This window comes from Pocillopora damicornis, chromosome 10 (assembly GCF_964200805.1).
Source record: "Pocillopora damicornis chromosome 10, jaPocDami1.2, whole genome shotgun sequence".
Taxonomy (NCBI): Eukaryota; Metazoa; Cnidaria; class Anthozoa; order Scleractinia; family Pocilloporidae; genus Pocillopora; species Pocillopora damicornis.
Genome location: NC_142679.1, coordinates 21,459,363 through 21,482,433, shown reverse-complemented (window position 1 = coordinate 21,482,433; position 23,071 = coordinate 21,459,363). Strand labels below are relative to the sequence as shown.

At 38.3% G+C, this 23,071-nt stretch overlaps 5 protein-coding genes and 2 pseudogenes across 5 annotated transcripts; 4 read left to right on the top strand and 3 right to left on the bottom strand.

The window, feature by feature from the left end:
- The first annotated feature begins 872 nt into the window (after positions 1–872).
- LOC149039370 (allatostatin-A receptor-like) lies at positions 873–3,255 on the top strand. The gene is made up of 2 exons (XM_089185451.1): positions 873–1,323; positions 1,667–3,255. The coding sequence occupies exon 2, from the start codon at positions 1,706–1,708 to the stop codon at positions 2,636–2,638; it is 933 nt and encodes a 310-aa protein (XP_089041577.1). The 5' UTR covers positions 873–1,323; positions 1,667–1,705; the 3' UTR covers positions 2,639–3,255.
- Positions 3,256–4,223: 968 nt separating this feature from the next.
- On the top strand, positions 4,224–5,915 carry LOC149039369 (neuropeptide FF receptor 1-like; annotated as a pseudogene).
- Positions 5,916–7,353: 1,438 nt separating this feature from the next.
- On the bottom strand, positions 7,354–9,943 carry LOC149039368 (QRFP-like peptide receptor). Its single transcript, XM_089185449.1, has 2 exons — positions 9,866–9,943; positions 7,354–8,933 (listed from the first exon to the last, which is right to left on the bottom strand). The coding sequence occupies exon 2, from the start codon at positions 8,892–8,894 to the stop codon at positions 7,962–7,964; it is 933 nt and encodes a 310-aa protein (XP_089041575.1). The 5' UTR covers positions 8,895–8,933; positions 9,866–9,943; the 3' UTR covers positions 7,354–7,961.
- Positions 9,944–11,349: 1,406 nt separating this feature from the next.
- Positions 11,350–12,270, top strand: LOC149039367 (neuropeptide FF receptor 1-like). The gene has a single exon (XM_089185450.1). The coding sequence runs from the start codon at positions 11,350–11,352 to the stop codon at positions 12,268–12,270; it is 921 nt and encodes a 306-aa protein (XP_089041576.1).
- A 2,046-nt stretch (positions 12,271–14,316) lies between these two features.
- LOC149039366 (pyroglutamylated RF-amide peptide receptor-like) lies at positions 14,317–15,836 on the bottom strand (annotated as a pseudogene).
- Positions 15,837–18,045: 2,209 nt separating this feature from the next.
- LOC113674756 (FAD-linked sulfhydryl oxidase ALR-like) lies at positions 18,046–19,905 on the bottom strand. The gene is made up of 3 exons (XM_089185447.1): positions 19,781–19,905; positions 18,737–18,961; positions 18,046–18,649 (listed from the first exon to the last, which is right to left on the bottom strand). Exons 2-3 carry the CDS (start codon positions 18,853–18,855, stop codon positions 18,487–18,489), a joined length of 282 nt encoding a protein of 93 aa, XP_089041573.1. The 5' UTR covers positions 18,856–18,961; positions 19,781–19,905; the 3' UTR covers positions 18,046–18,486.
- Positions 19,906–21,851: 1,946 nt separating this feature from the next.
- LOC113674809 (neuropeptide FF receptor 1) lies at positions 21,852–22,966 on the top strand. The gene has a single exon (XM_089185446.1). It carries the CDS (start codon positions 21,940–21,942, stop codon positions 22,858–22,860), a length of 921 nt encoding a protein of 306 aa, XP_089041572.1. The 5' UTR covers positions 21,852–21,939; the 3' UTR covers positions 22,861–22,966.
- Positions 22,967–23,071: the final 105 nt, after the last annotated feature.

The window sequence follows — 23,071 nt, the reverse complement described above, 5'->3', positions numbered from 1 at the left end:
TAAATTGTCTTAAAGGAGCTTGACGTTAATGAGATCCACTTCGAGAGAAGCCTTGTAGTTAACAGCTTCAGCATACTACTTTTCAAAAATGTAAAAATATCTATTGGTGTCTAAAACAACACAGCGGCCAAAACTAAGGCATGTGCAAATGAGGTCAATTTTTGGCGCCAGCCGCGCTTTACTTTCCGGAGAAAAAGCCCAATGTAAATTGACCACCGTGAAAATTTTCTAAAGGTGGCTTTTGTTACGGGAGAATTTACTGATTTTTCCTGTGTGTGTTATTCGAAACATATGTATTCGTAAACTTTCACATTTAACCATTTCAAGTCCTTTCATTTTAAAAAATCAAAAAATGCATAAAAAACCACAGTAGCTTTTGAATAAATTTTTGTTGTTACTCGCTTTCATCATATGCACCTGCTTGTCGGCACTTTTGTTATTTATTACATGGTTTTTTTTTGGTAAATATAAGTGCTAATGGTCTTTCTGGAAACATTGGTTTTCATGGTAGATAGCAGCTGAGTTTATACTCGTAAATTTAATTTCTTTTCATGCGATGGTTTCCAAACCAATCTTGCATAGATAAGCAGAAACTTTTAATTGCCTTTCCGTTTTTTATTTTCTGAGCTGCGCTACTGCAATAAAGATAGGTATTGTTTTCTATATCAGAGCTGTAAATTCGCACCTAGGTTTCCTACTTTAATGGCCTAGAGTTTATTGCATCCGTCTTTTTAATTTTGAGATTCTTTCTGTCGTAGAAACAGATGGAATATTTAAATAGTTTTCGTTTAACTTCAAAGAGATCTTTTTCCGCTCCTTTGTGTCCTTATTCAAATATTGCGATTTGTGTAACAATAGCAGTTTTACTGTGGAACCAAAGATTGTCTTATCCTTGACGTCCGTATAAGCTCGCTCGAAGCAGATCTCCGTGTACCAGGAAATCGTGACGAGTTTCCGTTCTCGCTGCCAAGTCGTCTCTACAGAGTTATTTCCCCCAGTTGTTATTGTGCCGTCCGCGAAGATTCAGTTTTCCAAGTTTTGGGGCGAAAACTTTATCGTCACACTTTTCTTTTTCGTCAGAGCTAAGACACATGTTACAGCAGTCTGATTCAAACGCTTCTCTTCTTTGCGGGAACTGGTCGGACTCAACTTAACATTTCGTGTTTCAGGACTGTTTGACGATGTGGAGAGCATCTCTAACTCGAATATAAATTACACAAAAGAGTATTGTTTAATAAATACTAAATGCTGAAGTATAAAAGCGACACAGTGATTACTTCACTGAACATGAGAAAACCTGTTCTCGAGCAAAGGAGCTCTAAGGTTCGTGTAAACAATAATAAATCATTAATTTTTTTAACTGGTTTATGTGTTGAAATTTTTTCTGTCAACTCAGACAGCGGATGGCGCAGAACCCTTAGTTTACACGTAACTTTCCGCATGCTAATCTTCTTGGTTTTGTTAAGGTGATGCCTTTGGAAACACCTTAGAGCAGAAAAATGTTTATTAACAAGAGAGCCTTAATCCTCTCTTGATGTTAATTATCCCATGAATCGACCAAATAAAACAGAACTTCATAGAACCCATGATTTACTTAGCGTAGAATGTTTATTCTGAACACTAAGGCAAAAACATTATTAACCATTCGTTTCCTTGTTATTTTCAGATCTGATTTGCTCAGCAAAGTTTTGGTTTCAAACACACCATGTCGCTTTTCACTTACACAGAAGCGGCGGAAATCAGCCTTCGTGTGGCTTTCTCGTTTCTTGTGCTAATCAGCCTCGTCAGTAACTCTCTGGTCTGTCTTGTTGTCATGAGAAACCGGCTAATGAGAAGCGCTATGAATTATTTGTTGGTGAATCTCGCCTGCGCGGATATGGTGGTAGCTATATTTTTGATCCCTCGGTATATCCTAATTCACACGTACCAACACCCGACGGGGCACACCGGGGACTACCTCTGCAAGTTCCTAACCGGAGGGAACTTGTTATGGACCGGGGCCGTGGTCTCGGTGGTATCACTGATTGCTGTTGCAGTTGAAAGATATTTTGCGGTGTTGTACCCACACGACGAGAAAAATCGTATCACAAAGGCCAAAATCAAATTCATCATACCTGCCTGTTGGCTGTTTTCAATCCTCTGGAATCTTCCAGTATATGTGTTGGTGAAATACAACGAGGATTTAGATTTTTGCTTCGAGGATTGGCCCTCTGGTTGGTATTTGAATGCTTATAGCCTTGGATGGCTCATTGTAGTTGGAATTTTACCGTTGTCTGTTATGACGCTTCTTTACAGCCGAGTGGTTTTTAAACTCTGGGTCACAAGTTCGCAACCGGTAGAACAATCACAGCGCGCCGTCATCAAGTCACGCAAACGTGTCACGAAAATGGTCTTGACCGTGACAGTTGTTTGCGCAGTATGTTGGCTTCCCTGTCTCATTGCCTATGTTCTTGGTTTCTATGGGTTAAACTCTCAAGGTGACATAGTTCACACGACAACCGTTGTCCTAGTAACTTTAAACTCAGCTGTTAACCCAATCATCTACTGTTTTCAGAGCAGACAGTTTAGGAGGTGTGTCAAGGTACTTTTGCTTTCTCCATGTTCGATGCGGCGAACTGCAACTGTAGGACCCGCCTAGAATTTCGGATACACTGGAAGAAACCGTGAGGCTCCCGAAGAATTGAAGATGGTTTTTTCACCTGAAAAATCTAAAGGGAAAGAGTAAAACTTAGTTCATGAACTAAGAGAAGTCGTCCTGAAACAAGCATCCTCCCAGTGACATATTTCACAGTCTATATTTAATTCGAAGTCATACTGCGCAGCTATTTTAAGAACGGTGTCTCATTAACCATACGTAATAAGTTACAATAGGCTTTGATTTTTTACCAAAAAAATTATAGAAAAGACTGATCGTGTTACGAAAAACAGTTTTTATAGGCCGCGAGAGGACTTGAACTCGACTTTACAGCGCGGAGTCGGGTAAAATGATTGGAATAAACTAAGATATAAGAGACTAATTTGAGTTTCACCGGGCTGAGGACAGTGTTTAAAGGCCAGGCAGTCGGAAACACGATTTTCTTAAGTTAATCCTTAATCTCTTGTTCCACACTTGTTTTAAAAAAATGTCAACCAAGAAAAAATTAGATGCCTGTCGGCAGGGAGACTAAGGCGAAAGGTAATAGCTTTTGTAACGAAGTAAGATTAGTTCATGAAAAGATATTGAAAAGAAAAATGAATGAATCATTCATCAGTTTATACAGAGAACTCCTTGCTATGAACTATGAGCCCTTTGTATTTAATTGAATCGTATAGCCCCGCTTTTCCATTTTAGAGAATCAATCAATATCCGGGCCTTAAGCATCACGCAAATACACCAGCTTGCTTTTCTAAAACAAACAAATTCTGTAGCAAGAAAATACTTTAAATTTTGATCACTCATTCTTGATCTGCTTACCTTTTGTAGAATGTGTTAAAAATTAATGTGAGAAAATTAAAGAGGGACGTCAATAAGATCGATTACTATGCTTACAGATGTGAACAAGCTGTCACTTCTCACAATAGCGTGCTCAAATATTGACTAAATGTAGTGGCTATTAAAACGTCATGTTAAATACAGGCTCTTTTAATTGGTCCAGCAATGGACTAAAGCTGGGTGTAGCTGTTTTTTTTCCAGCGTCTATGGTTTTTAAGGGGTAGAAAAATAAAAAAAAAAAAGCTTTCGGAAGTTGACAATAGAAAAAAAATGAAGCTCAGTCTTAAGTGTGTCTGAAAATTCTAAGAAATTTGATATATCACGGGCGACTCAATATGGCAGCATTTTCACCTCAGTATTTACAATCTTCATATGCACCATGAAACTTCCCGTCGTTTCTGCAGTAACTTTTATCGTGAACTTAAAACTTCTGACATGGTAAATAATTCAATTGTGTCCCAACACTTAGACGCTGTCATTTTCTTGAATGAAATTAATACTCGACAAGCATCATCTATTACCACCTGCTAAATAGAGCAGGCAAAAGTCACTTATTTGTATAACAAATCTAATGATTAAAACATTAAAAAGGGATTTGACGCAAACTTTTGACTAGTAACCAAGATGAACACTTTCCACATTACAAATTAATAGGACTTTCAATTGTCTGTACATCAACAGCTGCTGCGACAGGCAGACGCAAGAACCACTTAAGTTCGAAACTGATATGCATCGGCAACCTAATTAAGGGATGTTTTATAAATGGGCAGTCTGTGTACGTATTTATAATAACAATCTTCTTCTCGCTGGAGGATACGTAGTAAAACGACAGCTTTTGTAAGTGGGAAAAGCAATACATGTATTTTTTCGCGCAAGCCGGTTTAACCAAATTAATTTACCCAAGATAAAGAGACTAGTAATTAATTTGAAGTTTTTTCGCAAATATTCGTTTTGTGTGAATATGATTCACGCGCAACATTTTTGGCCGACTTCCCTGCGGCAACCATTGTGAAGATTTTTACCCAAACTAGCAACGAACTGAAAAGGCGGAAAAAAACTTTGGACTCACCATGTGTTAAAAGCCTGTATTACGCTGTTCAAACATTGTGGGTCTGGTTAATAGCTGAGATAACAGAAATATCCTTGCGTTCTGTAATCTACATCTACCGGTTATCATATCTGCACTTCCTTATTCAGAGATAGTATCATTAACTGACTTGTTTTGCAACTTATTTTGTGGGCGTAGAACACATTGTAGTAATGGTATACTCGTAGGTTTGTGAGCGTGGCTGCAGCACTGAAAACGTGACACATGTACTGTGAATTATTCACAGATAGTATCATTACCTGACTTGTTTTGCAACTTATTTTGTGGGCGTAGAACACATTGTAGTAATGGTATACTCGTAGGTTTGTGAGCGTGGCTGCAGCACTGAAAACGTGACACTTGTACGGTGAATAAGTTCTGGGCAGAAACGATCCACAAAACGGACGCATTGACCACGATTCTTTAAGCCCCGCAATAGAGAAGAACTTGCAATGGCGGACCAAGGTTGCAGTTATCATAACAGTATTCATCATAGGGCTTGTAGGAAACATATTTGTTCTTATCATAGTTAACGAGAGAAACGCTAGAAAGACAATTCATGGAACATTTGTTATAAGTCTGGCTATTGCAGATTTGGTTTTGCTGTGTTCGGATTCGCCTGTTTCTATTCTACAACACTTCAGCCTTACGTCTGAAACATACAACTGCAGAGTACATCTGACTGTTGTTACAACCGGATACAATGCAGGACTTTTCACCATCACATCCATGGCGATCTATCGGTGCCATGTTGTAACAAATCCTTGGAGGCCAAAGCTAAAAAGAAGAGGTGCAGTAATATGGGTGTCCTTCGTGTGGCTGGCAGCTTTTATTTTTGTTATTCCACTCACTGTTGTTGGTAAAATAACAAAAGATGGCAAATGTAAAGAAGATTGGCCTTCCCTTGCTCATCGCCAGGCATACACCGTCTCACTCCTCACAGCACAGTATATTTTACCGCTGCTGATAATAGCAATTTGCTACATACGAATATGGCTTTTTATGAGAAATCGACCGGTGTTTCCGAGAAACAGCAATTTATTCACTAACAGACGAATCCCAGGAGAAGAAAATACAAGAGAGAGCGTGATAATACTGAAAACTGTGGCAGTAATTGTGTTCTTGTTTTTGGTGTTGTTGTTGCCTAATCAAGTCGCGTGGATGCTGTTGGATTTCAGAAATGTTTCCTATGAAGAACTTTGGTTTGTTGCAGATATACTAACAAGACTCCATAGCTGTCTAAACCCAGTCGTCTATGGGGTGATGAATAAATAGTACCGTCGTAGTTACGTCACGTTTCTAACACGCACCATGTGCTACCGTCACGTGTCACGTGTCGCGCAGGCGCCAACATAGGATAAAAGATAAAGATGAAAGATACATAGTTTATTCACAATCGCTTTGCAACTAGAAATTGAATTACACGCTTATTACAAAAGATGATATCAATAGTAGCATTAAATAGAACTATCAGTGGTTTAAAGCAAGTTTATACGAAAATTTGTTTTTACATCTGTTTTGGTTATAAATGAAATATGTCGATTAAATCTAAAATTCTATCAAAATAGGTTTAGGCTTTAAGGGCATTAAAAGTGATAAAACTGTTAAGAAATCGTTTTGTCTTGAACACGCGCTTAAACTTTCGTTTCTTTTTAAGGTTCAAAGTACTTGTGTTACGAGCAGGAAGAAGGTCATTGAGCTTATTCTCTTCGCTCTGAATAATTTTATTGGGTAGTTTGTCAAATAATTCCTGACGGCGATCTGAAGTTTATTTAGGCCTGATTCAGCCGATGTCCCATTGTATGAGCAAAAGGGAAAGATGATGCGCATTGCTCGCTTTTGTACTCCTTCAATCTCGTTGGGAAGGTATGTGGGGAGACCATCATGGGAGACAGGACATGCGTTCTTCGTGATCGGACTAATACAAGTGCTGAAAAACTGCTCCAACTCACGGATATCAAGACCAGATCGTTTAAGTTATGTCACAGTAATAATTAAAAAGTGAAGTCCATCACTCGAGGAAAAAAAGAATCTGTGAAAAGAAAAATGATTTTAGTGCGCCACGGAACTCTAGAAGTGAGGTACGCAGACATCATTTTTTTTCCACTGATTTTATTCCTTTACTTGCGCGATGGACTTCGGCGAAAAGGAGGGACTGCTCGTTGTCTATTCCTCCTGAAACCTGATTGAAAAGTGTGCGCGACTTGTGTAGTATTTGTAACGATCACTCGAAGTTCTTATCTTTGACATTTGCACCATCATGGCATTAACTTGTTCATAATCGGAAAGCAATGCAGTACGGTTCTCTAATGTATTTACTAATATGCGCTCGTCTGGCTCAGCAAATTTAGGCAAGCGTATATATGAGAACTTGATTGTCAACCTTCTTTTCTTATATCTTAAATGTACATAATTTTTGTTGAGTTAAATTTGGTTTCAATATGAGTTATTTCTTTAACTTTCCAAATAAAATTAACTTATTGATTCGTATATTTCAGTTACATCTGTTGATAAGGGCTAAATAAGATATTATTTTCAACCGAAGTGTTACCAAAAAACTGAATGAACGCAAATTGTAACTACATTACAGTCATGTTATATAAATATTCCTTAGAGTTAAATATTGAAGCTTTTATTTCCTGTTTCATAATGAAATGGCGCATCGGTGGAGGGGAGTGGCATTTATAATAAATTGCCTTAAGGCCCGGATGTGGATTGATTCTCTAAAAGCGGGGCTATACAACTCAATTAAATACAAAGGGCTCATGAGTTCATAGCAAGGATTTCCCTGTATAAACTGATGAATAATTCATTCATTTTTCTTTTCAATATCTTTTCATGAACTAATCTTACTTAGTTACAAAAGCTATCACCTTTCGCCACAGTCTCCCTGCCGACGGGCCACTAATTTTTTCTTGGTTAACATTTTTTAAAACAAGTGTGAAACAAGAGAATAACTTAAGAAAATCGTGTTTCTGACAGCCTGACCTTTAAACGTTGTCTTTAGTCCGGTGAAACTCAAATTAGTCTCTTATATCTTAGTTTATTCCAATCATTGTACCCGACTCAGCGCTGTAAAGTTGAGTTCAAGTCCTCTTGCGGCCTATAAAAACTGTTTTTCGTAACATGATCAGTCTTTTCTGGAATTGCTTTGGCTAAAAATCAAAGCCTATTGTAACTTATTACGTATGGTTAGTGAGACACCGTTCTTAAAATTGCTGCGCAGTATGACTTCGAATTAAATATAGACTGTGAAATATGTCACTGGGAGGATGCTTGTTTCAGGACGACTTCTCTTAGTTCATGAACTAAGTTTTACTCTTTCCCTTTAGATTTTTCAGGTGAAAAAACCATCTTCAATTCTTCAGGAGCCTCACGGTTTCTTCCAGTGTATCCGAAATTCTAGGCGGGTCCTACAGTTGCAGTTCGCCGCATCGAACATGGAGAAAGCAAAAGTACCTTGACACATCTCCTAAACTGTCTGCTCTGAAAACAGTAGATGATCGGGTTAACAGCTGAGTTTAAAGTTACTAGGACAACGGTTATCGTGTGAACTATGTCGCCTGCAGAGTTTAATCCATATAAATCAAGAACATAGGCAATGAGACAGGGAAGCCAACATACTGCGCAAACAACTGTCACGGTCAAGACCATTTTCGTGACACGTTTGCGTGACTTGATGACGGCGCGCTGTGATTGTTCTACCGGTTGCGAACTTGTGACCCAGAGTTTAAAAACCACTCGGCTGTAAAGAAGCGTCATAACAGACAACGGTAAAATTCCGACTACAATGAGCCATCCAAGGCTATAAGCATTCAAATACCAACCAGAGGGCCAATCCTCGAGGCAAAAATCTAAATCCTCGTTGTATTTTTTCATCACATATACTGGAAGATTCCAGAGGATTGATAACAGCCAACAGGCAGGTATGATGAATTTAAGTTTAGCCTTTGTGATACGTTTTTTCTCGTCGTGTGGGTACAACACCGCAAAATATCTTTCAACTGCAACAGCAATCAGTGATACCACCGAGACCACGGCCCCGGTCCATAACAGGTTCCCTCCGGTTAGGAACTTGCAGAGGTAGTCCCCGGTGTGCCCCGTCGGGTGTTGGTACGTGTGAATTAGGATATACCGAGGGATCACAAATATAGCTACCACCATATCTGCGCAGGCGAGATTCACCAACAAATAATTCATGGCGCTTCTCATTAGCCGGTTTCTCAGGACAACAAGACAGACCAGAGAGTTACTGACGAGGCTGATTAGCACAAGAAACGAGAAAGCCACACGAAGGCTGATTTCCGCCTCTTCTGTTTCAGTGAAAAGCGACATGGTGTTTTTGAAACCAATACTTTGCTGAGCAAATCAGATCTGAAAATAACAAGGAAACGAATGGTTAATAATGTTTTTGCCTTAGTGTTCAGAATAAACATTCTACGCTAAGTAAATCATGGGTTCTATGAAGTTCTGTTTTATTTGGTCGATTCATGGGATAATTAACATCAAGAGAGGATAAGGCTCTCTTGTTAAAAAAAATTTTTCTGCTCTAACGTGTTTCCAAAGGCATCACCTTAACAAAACCAAGAAGATTAGCATGCGGAAAGTTACGTGTAAACTAAGGTTCTGCGCCATCCGCTGTCTGAGTTGACAAAAAAAATTTCAACACATAAACCAGTTAAAAAAATTGATGATTTATTTTTGTTTACACGAACCTTAGAGCTCCTTTGCTCGAGAACGGGTTTTCTCATGTTCAGTGAAGTAATCACTGTGCCGCTTTTATACTTCAGCATTTAGTATTTATTAAACAATACTCTTTGTGTAATTTATATTCGAGTTAGAGATGCTCTCCACATCGTCAAACAGTCCTGAAACACGAAATGTTAAGTTGAGTCCGACCAGTTCCCGCAAAGAAGAGAAGCGTTTGAATCAGACTGCTGTAACATTTGTCTTAGCTCTGACGAAAAAGAAAAGCCACCTTTAGAAAATTTTCACGGTGGACAATTTACATTGGGCTTTTTCTCCGGAAAGTAAAGCGCGGCTGGCGTCAAAAATTGACCTCATTTGCACATTTGGCCGCTGTGTTGTTTTAGACACCAATAGATATTTTTACATTTTTGAAAAGTAGTATGCTGAAGCTGTTAACTACAAGGCTTCTCTCGAAGTGGATCTCATTAACGTCAAGCTCCTTTAAGCATCACGCAAGTTTTATTATACAAATACACCAGCTTGCTTTTCTAGAACAAACAAATTCTGTAGCAAGAAAATACTTTAAATTTTTGATTACTCATTCTTGATCTGCTTACCTTTTGTAGAATGTGTAAAATATAAAATGTTCTGGTGTTACAGGGAACTGTTGAACAGAGCTGATTGCAAAGCGAAACTGAGAAAAGCAAATTATGAAGACAATGTTCGCTTGAGAAAATTAAAGGGGGCGTCAATAAAATTGATTACTATGCTTACAGATGGGAACAAGCTGTCACTTCTTCACAATAGCGTGCTCAAATATTGACTAAATGTAGTGGCTATTAAAACGTCATGTTAAATACAGGCTCTTTTAATTGGTCTAGCAATCGACTAAAGCTGGGTGTAGCTGCTTTTTTCCAGCTTCTATGGTTTTTAAGGGGTAGAAAAAATTAAAAAAAAAAGCTTTCGGTAGTTAACAATAGAAGAAAATGAAGCTCAGTCTTAAGTGTGTCTGAAAATTCTAAGAAATTTGATATATCACGGGCGACTCAATATGGCAGCATTTTCACCTCAGTATTTAAAATCTTCATATGCACCATGAAACTTCCCGTCGTTTCTGCAGTAACTTTTATCGTGAACCTAAAACTTTTCACATGGTAAATAATTCAATTGTGTCCCAACACTTAGACGCCGTCATTTTCTTGAATGAAATTAATACTCGGCAAGCATCATCTATTACCACCGGCTAAATAGAGCAGGCAAAAGTCACTTATTTGTATAACAAATCTAATGATTAAAACACTAAAAAAGGATTTGACGCAAACTTTTGACTAGTAACCAAGATGAACACTTTCCACATTACAAATTAATAGGACTTTCAATTGTCTGTACATCAGCAGCTGCTGCGACAGGTAGACGCAACAACCACTTAAGTTCGAAACTGATATGCATCGGCAACCTAATTAAGGGATGTTTTATAAATGGGCAGTCTGTGTACGTATTTATAATAACAATCTTCTTCTCGCTGGAGGATACGTAGTAAAACGACAGCTTTTGTAAGTGGGAAAAGCAATACATGTATTTTTCGCGCAAGCCGGTTTAACCAAATTAATTTGCCCAAGATAAAGAGACTAGTAATTAATTTGAATTTTTTTCACAAATATTCGTTTCATGTGAATATGATTCACGCGCAACATTTTTGGCCGACTTCCCTGCGGCAACCATTGTGAAGATTTTACCCAAACTAGCAACGAACTGAAAAGGTGAAAAAATACTTTGGACTCACCATGTGTTAAAAGCCTGTATAACGCTGTTCAAACATTGTGGGTCTGGTTAATAGCTGAGATAACAGAAATATCCTTGTGTTCTGTAATCTACATCTACCAGTTATCATATCTACACTTCCTTATTCACAGATAGTATCATTAACTGACTTGTTTTGCAACTTATTTTGTGGGCGTAGAACACATTGTAGTAATGGTATACTCGTAGGTTTGTGAGCGTGGCTGCAGCACTGAAAACGTGACACATGTACCGTGAATAAGTTCTGGCCAGAAACGATTCACAAAATGGACGCATTGACCACGACTCTTTAAGCCCTGCCATGGAGAAGAACCTGCAATGGTGGACCGAGGTTGCAGTTATCATAACAGTATTCATCATAGGGCTTGTAGGAAACATACTTGTTCTTATCACAGTTCATCAGAGAAACGCTAGGAAGACAATTCATGGAACATTTGTTATAAGTCTGGCTATTGCAGATTTGGTTTTGCTGTGTTCGGATTCGCCTGTTTCTATTTTACAACACTTCAGCCTTACGTCTGAAACATACAGCTGCAGAGTACATCTGACTATTGTTACAACCGGATACAATGCAGGACTTTTCACCATTACATCCATGGCGATCTATCGGTGCCATGTTGTAACAAATCCTTGGAGGCCAAAGCTAAAACGAAGAGGTGCAGTAATATGGGTGTCTTTCGTGTGGCTGGCAGCTTTTATTTTTGTTATTCCACTCACTGTTGTTGGTAAAATAACAAAAGATGGCAAATGTATGGAAGATTGGCCTTCCCTTGCTCATCGCCAGGCATACACCGTCTCACTCCTCACAGCACAGTATATTTTACCGCTGCTGATAATAGCAATTTGCTACATACGAATATGGCTTTTCATGAGAAATCGACCGGTGTTTCCGAGAAACAGCAATTTATTCACTAACAGACGGATCCCAGGAGAAGAAAATACAAGAGAGAGTGTGATAATACTGAAAACCGTGGCAGTAATTGTGTTCTTGTTTTTGGTGTTGTTGTTGCCTAATCAAGTCGCGTGGATGCTGTTGGATTTCAGAAATGTTTCCTATGAAGAACTTTGGTTTGTTGCAGATATACTAACAAGACTCCATAGCTGTCTAAACCCAGTCGTCTATGGGGTGATGAATAAACAGTACCGTCGTAGTTACGTCACGTTTCTAACACGCACCCTGTGCTACCGTCACGTGTCACGTGTCGCGCAGGCGCCAACATAGGATAAAAGATAAAGATGAAAGATACATAGTTTATTCACATTCGCTTTGCAACTAGAAATTGAATTACACGCTTATTACAAAAAATGATATCAATAGTAGCATTAAATAGAACTATCAGTGGTTTAAAGCAAGTTTATACGAAAATTTGTTTTTACATCTGTTTTGGTTATAAATGAAATATGTCGATTAAATCTAAAATTCTATCAAAATAGGTTTAGGCTTTAAGGGCATTAAAAGTGATAAAACTATTAAGAAATCGTTTTGTCTTGAACACGCGCTTAAACTTCCGTTTATTTTTAAGGTTCAAAGTACTTGTGTTACGAGCAGGAAGAAGGTCATGGAGCTTATTCTCTTCGCTCTGAATAATTTTATTGGGTAGTTTGTCAAATAATTCCTGACGGCGATCTGAAGTTTATTTAGGCCTGATTCAGCCGATGTCCCATTGTATGAGCAAAAGGGAAAGATGATGCGCATTGCTCGCTTTTGTACTCCTTCAATCTCGTTGGGAAGGTATGTGGGGAGACCATCATGGGAGACAGGACATGCGTGCTTCGTGATCGGACTAATACAAGTGCTGAAAAACTGCTCCAACTCACGGATATCAAGACCAGATCGTTTAAGTTATGTCACAGTAATAATTTATACCAATGGGGAGTTATGTGTCTATTAAACTAATCTTACGTCACTGACGTCACCAAAAATAGAAAAAGAAAAAACAAGAACCTAACAGCTGAGTGATCTCGTCATAGAGACAAATATTTATGCATTCACAGGGACTATAATTCAAGGTGATAGAGGCCAGTTTGATGACTGAAACATACACAAGCTTTTTAAAAGCCTGTAAAGGAAATTACTGGCTATATTCAGGATTAATTTATATCGGAAACAATAGCAGAAGTAAAAAGACTTTTACATAAGAAGTGCAGTTATAAAGTAGTAGATGTTAAGATTCATTTTGTAGACTACAAGCAGTCTGATCTTTTCGGCGAAGTCCATCACGCGAGGAAAAAAGAATCTGTGAAAAGAAAAATAATTTTAGTGCGCCACGGAACTCTAGAAGTGAGGTACGCAGACATCAATTTTTTTCCACTGATTTTATTCCTTTACTTGCGCGATGGACTTCGGCGAAAAGGGGGGGACTGCTCGTTGTCTACACCTCCTGAAACCTGATTGAAAAGTGTGCGCGACTTGTGTAGTATTTGTAACGATCACTCGAAGTTCTTATCTTTGACATAAGCACCATCATGGCATTAACTTGTTCATAATTTGAACGGTATTACATTGCTTTCCGGCGGAAAGCAATGTAATACCGTTATCTAATGTATTTACTAATATGCGCTCGTCTGGCTTAGCAAATTTAGACAAGCGTATATATGAGAACTTAATTGTCAACCTTCTTGTCTTATATCTTAAATGTACATAATTTTTGTTGAGTTAAATTTGGTTTCAATATGAGTTATTTCTTTAACTTTCCAAATAAAATTAACTCATCGATTAGTATATTTCAGTTACATCTGTTGATAAGGGCTAAATAAGATATTATTTTCAACCGAAGTGTTACCAAAAAACTGAATGAACGCAAATTGTAACTACATTAGAGTCATTTTATATAAATATTCCTTAGAGTTCAATATCGAAGCTTTGATTTTCCTGTTTCATGATGAAATGGCACATCGGTGGAGGGGAGTGGCATTTATAATAAATTGCCTTAAGGCCCGGATGTGGATTGATTCTCTAAAATGGAAAAGCGGGGCTATACGACTCAATTAAATACAAAGGGCTCATGAGTTCATAGCAAGGAGTTCTCTGTATAAACTAAGGAATAATTCATTCATTTTTCTTTTCAATATCTTTTCAAGAACTAATCTTACTTCGTTACAAAAGCTATCACCTTTCGCCTCAGTCTCCCTGCCGACGGGCCACTTATTTTTGACATTTTTTTTAAAACAATTGTGAAACAAGAGATTCAAGAATAACTTAAGAAAATCGTGTTTCCAACTGCCTGACCTTTAAACATTGTCCTTAGCCCAGTGAAACTCAAATTAATCTCTCATGTCTTAGTTTATTCTAATCATTTTCAACCGACTCAGCGCTGTAAAGTCGAGTTCAATGCCTCTTGCGGCCTATAAAAACTGATTTTTGTAAGATGATCATGTCTTTTCTGGAATTGCTTTGGTAAAAAATCAAAGCCTATTGTAACTTATTACGTATGGTTAATGAGACACCGTTCTTAAAATAGCTGCGCAGTATAACTTCGAACTAAATTTAGGCTGTGAAATATGTCACTGGGAGGATGCTTGTTTCAGGACGACTTCTCTTAGTTCATGAACTAAGTTTTACTCTTTCCCTTTAGATTTTTCAGGTGAAAAAACCATCTTCAATTCTTCAGGAGCCTCATGATTCCTTCCAGTGTATCCGAAATTCTAGGCGGGTCCTACAGTTGCAGTTCGCCGCACCAAACATGGAGAAAACAATAGTACCTTGACACATCTCCTAAACTGTCTGCTCTGAAAACAGTAGATGATCGGATTAACAGCTGAGTTTAAAGTTACTAGGACAACGGTTGTCGTGTGAACTATGTCGCCTTGAGAGTTTAACCCATAGAAATCAAGAACATAGGCAATGAGATTGGGAAGCCAACATACTGCGCAAACAACTGTCACGGTCAAGACCATTTGCGTGACTTGATGACGGCGCGCTGTGATTGCTCTACCGGTTGCGAACTTGTGACCCAGAGTTTAAAAACCACTCGGCTGTAAAGAAGCGTCATAATAGACAACGGTAAAATTCCGACTACAATGAGCCATCCAAGGCTATAGGCATTCAAATACCAATCAGAGGGCCAATCCTCGAGGCAAAAATCTAAATCCTCGTTGTGTTTCACCAACACATATACTGGAATATTCCAGAAGATTGAAAACAGCCAACAAGCAGGTATGATGAATTTGAGTTTGGCTTTTGTGATGCGTTTTTTCTTGTCGTGTGGGTACAACACAGCAAAATATCTTTCAACTGCAACAGCAATCAGTGATACCACAGATACCACACCCCCGGTCCATACCAGATTCCCTCCGGTTAGGAACTTGCAGAGGTAGTCCCCGGTATGCCCCATGGGGTGTTCGTACGTGTGAATTGGGATATATCGAGGGATCACAAATATAGCTACCACCATATCGGCGCAGGCGAGATTCACCAACAAATAGTTCATGGCGCTTCTCATCAGCCGGTTTCTCAGGACAACAAGACAGACCAGAGAGTTACCGACGAGGGTGATTAGCACAAGAAACGAGAAGGCCACGCGAAGGCTGATTTCCGCCGCTTCTGTGTCAGTGAAAAGCGACATGGTGTTTTTGAAACCAATTCTTTGCTGAAGATGAGCAAATCAGATCTGAAAATAACAAGGAAAGAAATTGTTAATAATGTTTTTAACTTAGTGTACAGAATAAACATTCTACGCTAAGTAAATCATAGGTTCTATGAAGTTCTGTTTTATTTGGTCTGCCCAAGCTTGTCGATTCTTGGAGTAATTAACATCGAGAGAGGATAAGCCTCTCTTGTTAATAAACATTTTTCTGCTTTAACGTGTTTTCAAAGGGATCACATTGGGCCTATTCGAGGTGATCTCCTTAACAAAACCAAGAAGATTAGCATGCGGAAAGTTACGTGTAAACTAAAGTTCTGCGCCATCCACTTTCTGAGTTGACAAAAAAAAAATGTCAACACATAAGCCAGTTAAAACAATCGATGATCTTTTATTGTTTACACGAACCTTAGACCTCGTTTGCTCGAGAACAGGTTTTCACGTTTTCACATGTATATTGATCTTGGAAATGAGAAGACGGGGGAAACTGGGATTTAATTGAGTTGCACGACTATCTAATGAAGGCCTCGATGGTGTTAAAGGCTAGCCGTAGAACGGCCAAACAATTTAGCCGTTAGGCGTAAAAATTGATAAATTTTAACCTTTGATCGTAAAAAAAAGTTAACCGTAAAAATTTTTCATTTGATCAAAAGAGAAGGAAGTTCCGTTAGCCGTATAATGGCAGAAATTTTAACCATTAGCCTTAAAGGCCATTACGCCATTGAGAGCCCCCATATTGCGTTTCCTATTTTGCCAAGTGTTTCCTGAATTATCAAAGAATTTCTACGTAAACATTGGCCGTAGACTCTATCTTTTCTTCATAGCTACGAATTTCTTTCACGAGAGGCGTCGGATATTGCAACTAAACTTCGTGTTACGTTTGGTAATGATTTTCCAGGTGATGTTAGAGATGAAAATTACGTAGAGAAGCTAAACGAGTCTAGTTGGATTTGGCCACTGAACAATTATACTCTGCACAAGTGTTTCGAAGTAAAGATCCCACGAACTGAGTTTTGAATAAGAAAGTCAATTTGATAAAAAAAAAAAGCAAACAAAAAAAACGACAAAATCAACAAAGCTAAACAAGAAACAAATAAACCAAGAACCAAAGAGCAGAAAAAGAAAAAAAAAAAGATGAAGAAGATTTTTCTATTTTGTTCGATTTTTTCCATTTGAAGTTGGCATTAGACTCCTGTAAAGCGAAAGGATTGTAAATGAAAAGGAAGTAACTTCTTTCCATTTTAAAAGGCTCATTTAGAACTCACTGTTCCCGCGGCACTGAAAAGTAGGTTCACACATTCGGTTTAAAAAAGCAAGGGGCTGCGGTACTTTCTCGTTTCTCATTAAAAAGACATTTTGAGAAGTGATACAATAATCAACGATTTTTAACTCACCAATGTTTTATAGTTAGTCAACTTGTCCCCAGACCGTCGCAGCTTTCCTCGAACCTTGGTGCAAACAATTCTAACAACTGCTCTTCAATAAAGGCACGATCTGGGGTTAATTTACTTCTTCCCATGTCAGTCTTTCAGCTTAAAAATAATGACTGAGCTCTAAGCTCAATGTCGCCGAGTTACGGTAACCGCCGATCGGCGAGATGTCACGGTATTGATATTGGCTTACGACTGAACAGAAAGATACTGAACTATTGACGTCATTAAAAAAGTGATCTAGATGTTTATTCGTCCTTCAGCCTTCTGAAATTAGATCTGCATGTCAATCTGATTATTGTTTCTCTCTGTATCTGTCTTAAAAATGATTCATTGAAGGTTTTATGGCTTTTGTCGGTGGCACTGCCGGTCGGCGGTTCTGTCTGACCAAGTAATTGGAAGTGATTAGCGAGTCGTTCAGTGTCTCTTGTATAGAAAAGAACATTCTAATTATGGATTCCATAACATCAGATTGCAAAATGGATTTCATCTTTTTATTTTTTAATTTTCCCAAGTTTAAATTCATGGTCCTCATAAGAGTTAACTGACTGTATATTTGCTAGAAAAATTTAGCGCACACTTCTCAAGATTATATTTTTTATGTGGTTTTGTGATGACATTTGAATGGAAGGGAATAAAAATCATCACTACATACTACCAGTAGTTGTGGTCTAATTAATTACACGTCGTCGATATTGAACCAAAACACAAATGTCGTTGTGGTTTCGAATCGACATGAAAAGCAAATATTTGCTCCACATAACGTGCCGTGTCCATCTTCTTGAATTTGAGGACTACATTGCATTTTGTGGAACATTCTTTCATTTTTTCTGCTCTAACGTGTTCTCAAAGGCATCACATTGGGCCTATTTGAGATGATCTCCTTAACAAAACCATGAAGATGAGCATGCGGAAAGTTACGTGTAAACTAAGGTTCTGCACCATCCGCTGTCTGAGTTGACAAAAAAAATGTCAACACATAACCCAGTTAAAACAATTGATGATCTATTATTGTTTACACGAACCTTAGACCTCGTTTGCTCGAGAACAGGTTTTCACATGTTCAGTGAAGTAATCACTGTGCCGCTTTTATACTTTAGCAAACGAGCATTAAGTATTTTTTTTAAACAATACTCTTTTGTGTAGTTTATATTCGAGTTAGAAATGCTCTTCACATCGTCAAACAGTCCTAAAACACGAAATGTTAAGTTGAGTCTGACCGGTTCCCGCAGAGAAGAAAGCGTTGGGATCAGACTGCAGTAACATGTCTCTTATCTCTGACGAACGACTAACGTTAGAAAATTCACCTTTAGAAACATCCGGATTTCCCGCGACCACCACCGTGACTGATCGTTTTTCTGTAGAAAATGAATAGATGATCAAAAACACTGATGACCAATCATATTGTCATGCTATATATATTGATTAGTGGCATGATCCATCTTTCCAACCATCAAGCCATCGCTCATCAACCTTTGAATAATCAAATTCTTTTTTTCCAAGCCTCTTGTTCACTTCATTAAGCACATGGCACATCCACTGACAAAAACTGTATCTGTTGCTTATGTCATGGGGGTGAGTTTGTAACCTGAATGAAAAAAAAATCACGATAAACAGTACACAATTTTCAGTCAAATGAAAAATCTAATGCCTGTATTGCTGCGCTAAAACTTACCTTTCTCTAAGATGTGAAGCACAGTCTTCACAGTGATAAAATTTGGAAAATATTTTTACAAAACCAGCCATGTCATTTTGTTGTTGTTGGGAAGTATTGTGTGGATAATAAGCAGCCATTGTGTGAAGAAAGTTCCATGTTGATCGGCCTATCAAGGGGACACTCTATACTGGATTCATCCTGAGATGCTGAGTCATGGCTTTGAGATGAGTTCTTGCTATAACTCTGTTAAAAAAAAATGAATAAAAACATGCAACTAGTGAAAGGAGATAATTTCATAATACTAGAAAGTGAAAAACATTAGAAAAGGAAAGATGAAAAAGGAAATCTGTAAGGAGAGAAGTTTAAAGGAAGGGATGACTGGGAGGGGTGACAGGAAAGATGACGGGGGGAGTGGGGAGACGAAGGGAGAGGAGTGTGTAGGGAAGAAGGAAACCAGAAAGTATGTCAGGAGGAAGGGGAGGGAGGGGGAAAACAAGAGGTTGTCATTGAACTCTACACTCTGACCACAAAGACCATGAGAGGCCCTAAAATAACAAGTTGGAGGTGTTATGCTACTGTATCTAGCTCGAGTAGCACGGAAAGGGAATAATACTGATCAATGTAGTTAGGCATCTGTTTAACAGGTCTTAACAGTGTCTTATTAATAGTTACGATTATGCTTGAATGAATATTAACTGTTCACTATCCTTGGAAAGGTTAATGAGCAACCGAAGGCTATTTGAGTGGAACCGTAATTTCCTAACAAAATCGACAGTCACCCACTCCGGTAGTTATGCATGCGCTCGCATAATACTATGGAAACGCTTTCAGTGATATGAAATAGCTTCTGATGAGAATTGGGTTAAAAATTAAAATTAAAGGATTATTCAAGATTTCTGAGAGGAGCTTATCATTGCCACCTAAAATTTGGGGCAATCGAATAACACATGATGCAACCCAGGTGATGTAACATAATTTCTCCATCACGTCGTAATGATGTTCTTCTTTCAAATATGTTGTAGTTCGGATTCTATTGATTTTGTGATGATCTAAAGACCTTACCGTTGTACATTTGTTTCTATTCCCTTGATTCATCCATGAATCGAAATCCGTACATGCACGACAGGGCTTTTAACGATGCAGAGGAGACATGTCTTGGTCCGACATCTTTACAGAAATTAGTCAATACGTTACGTAAGAGCACATGACTAGCACCAACAAACAATTTGTGAGCCCGCGTTCCTTAGTACTGGGCAAACGGTAACAAAGGGCGGTAGGTTGTCGGCTCCGATAGATCTTTGAGGTAGCTCTTTGGCCTCCTGTAATCACTATCCCTATGTTCCTCTTGGGGTTTACCGAACGCTATTAAAACCCACAAAATGTTAGACTTTCAGCCATATCACCGCGGTCTTTTGGTATCTCTTTGCTCCACGACCTAGATTCAGGATGTTACGTGAAGCTAACGAAGCAAGTAACCAACATGTCACAGCCTTTATCCACAAATATCCTTTTATCCTTCTTTTCTCGAGGGTTAAGCCAGTAAAAATTGACCGCACTTTTGCACGCATGCCATTGTGGACGTTAGCCAACGTCAATTTTGTCACATTTGCATGACGACGTTATTTACGGACAACGCGGTATTTGCGCAGTTTCACTTTCTAAGGATAAATTATACACTATGCATGTTACATTATGCATCGATAGCAAAAGTGGAGCCAAGATATATGTAAGTTATCTTTACACTCCCAAATTATATTTTAACTCTAACCCAGTCGGATCTTCATTGTCGCGTAATTCCATCTTCATGCGTCAGCGGCCATTTGTTTTTGACCTTCCTCACCTGAACAGAGGAGAGAGTACCCACATTAAAGATGTATTCCCGAAATTGATCTCTGCATAGTTCAAATTTCGTTAAATGAACTAAATATGTAGAGTGTGTTTTTATATAATGTAGATACGTGAGACGCATTTGTGGAAAGCTTGGGAGTAATTTTTGTGCAGAAACAATTCAAGGCATTCTATTTTTCGCGCTTTAAACACTGCCGCACGATGATGTTTACGGTAATGAAGCTCAGTCTTAAGTGTGTCTAAAAATTCTAAGAAATTTGATATATCACGGGAGACTCAATATGGCAGCATTTTCTCCTCAGTAAAATATTAGTCAGTAATACACTTTCTCATGTCAAATCTTCATATGCACCATGAAACTTCCCGTCGTTTCTGCAATAACTTTCATAGTGAACTTAAAACTTTTGACATGGTAAATAATTCAATTGTTTCCCAATACTTAAACGCAGGATCAACTCGCCAATTTTTTTCTAGAATGAAATTGATACTCGGTAAGCATCATTTATTACCAATGCCTAAATAGAGCGGGCAGAAGTCACTTATTTATATGAAAAATCTAATGATTAAAACATTAAAAAGGGATTTGACGCAAACATTTGAATAATAACCAAGATAAACACTTTCCATATTACAAATTTAATGGACTTTCAATTGTCTGTACATCAGCAGCTGCTGCGACAGGCAGACGCAACAACCATTTAAGTTCGAAACTGATATGCATCGGCAACCTAATTAAAGGATGTTTTATAAATGGGCAGTCTGTGTACGTATTTATAAAAACAATCTTCTTCTCGCTGGAGGATACCTAGTAAAACGACAGCTTTTGTAAGTGAAAAAAGCAATACATGTTTTTTTTTTTTGCCGGTTTAACCAAATTAATTTACCCAAGATAAAGAGACTATTAATTAATTTGAAGTTTTTCGCAAATATTCGTTTTATGTGAATATGATTCACATGCGACATTTTTGGCCGACTACCCTGCGGAAACCATTGTGAAGATTTTTACCCAGACTAGCTACGACCACCATGTGTTAAAAGCCTGTATAACACTGTTCAAACATTGAAGATGCAAGGTTAGCTGTTGACGAGTTTGTGGGTCTGGTTAATAGCTGAGATAACAGAAATATCCTTGCGTTCTGTAATCTTCATCTACTAGTTATCATATCTACGCTTCCTTATTCACAGATAGTATCATTACCTGACTTGTTTTGCAACTTATTTTGTGGGCGTAGAACACACTGTAGTGATGGTATACTTGTAGGTTTGTGAGCGTGGCTGCAGCACTGAAAACGTGACACATGTACTGTGAATAAGTTTTGGGCAGAAACGATCCACAAAACGGACGCATTGACCACGACTCTTTAAGCCCCGCAATGGAGAAGAACCTGCAATGGTGGACCGAGGTTGCAGTTATCATAACAGTATTCATCATAGGGCTTGTAGGAAACATATTTGTTCTTATCATAGTTAACGAGAGAAACGCTAGGAAGACAATTCATGGAACATTTGTTACAAGTCTGGCTATTGCAGATTTGGTTTTGCTGTGTTCGGATTCGCCTGTTTCTATTTTACAACACTTCAGCCTTACGTCTGAAACATACAACTGCAGAGTACATCTGACTGTTGTTACAACCGGATACAATGCAGGACTTTTCACCATCACATCCATGGCGATCTATCGGTGCCATGTTGTAACAAATCCTTGGAGGCCAAAGCTAAAACGAAGAGGTGCAGTAATATGGGTGTCCTTCGTGTGGCTGGCAGCTTTTATTTTCGTTATTCCACTCATTATTGTTAGTAAAATAACAAAAGATGGCAAATGTAAAGAAGATTGGCCTTCCCTTGCTCATCGCCAGGCATACACCGTCTCACTCCTCACAGCACAGTATATTTTACCGCTGCTGATTACTGCAATTTGCTACATACGAATATGGCTTTTTATGAGAAATCGACCAGTGTTTCCGAGAAACAGCAATTTATTCACTAACAGACGGATCCCAGGAGAAGAAAATACAAGAGAGAGTGTGATAATACTGAAAACCGTGGAAGTAATTGTGTTCTTGTTTTTGGTGTTGTTGTTGCCTAATCAAGTCGCGTGGATGCTGTTGGATTTCAGAAATGTTTCCTATGAAGAACTTTGGTTTGTTGCAGATATACTAACAAGACTCCATAGCTGTCTAAACCCAGTCGTCTATGGGGTGATGAATAAACAGTACCGTCGTAGTTACGTCACGTTTTTAACACGCACCCTGTGCTACCGTCACGTGTCACGTGTCGCGCAGGCGCCAACATAGGATAAAAGATAAAGATGAAAGATACATAGTTTATTCACAATCGCTTTGCAACTAGAAATTGAATTACACGCTTATTACAAAAGATGATATCAATAGTAAGATTAAATAGAACTATCAGTGGTTTAAAGCAAGTTTTTACGTTTTTACGTTTTTCTGTTTTGGTTATAAATGAAATATGTCGATTAAATCTAAAATTCTATCAAAATAGGTT

Bases quoted from the DNA above. Each gene is read 5' to 3' on its own strand.
- LOC149039370 (XM_089185451.1), top strand. From the start codon at position 1,706: ATGTCGCTTTTCACTTACACAGAAGCGGCGGAAATCAGCCTTCGTGTG.
- LOC149039368 (XM_089185449.1), bottom strand. From the start codon at position 8,894: ATGTCGCTTTTCACTGAAACAGAAGAGGCGGAAATCAGCCTTCGTGTG.
- LOC149039367 (XM_089185450.1), top strand. From the start codon at position 11,350: ATGGAGAAGAACCTGCAATGGTGGACCGAGGTTGCAGTTATCATAACA.
- LOC113674756 (XM_089185447.1), bottom strand. From the start codon at position 18,855: ATGGCTGCTTATTATCCACACAATACTTCCCAACAACAACAAAATGAC. The intron at 18,650-18,736 runs GTAAGTTTTAGC...TTTTTCATTCAG, and splicing joins GCTTCACATCTTAGAGAAAG to GTTACAAACTCACCCCCATG.
- LOC113674809 (XM_089185446.1), top strand. From the start codon at position 21,940: ATGGAGAAGAACCTGCAATGGTGGACCGAGGTTGCAGTTATCATAACA.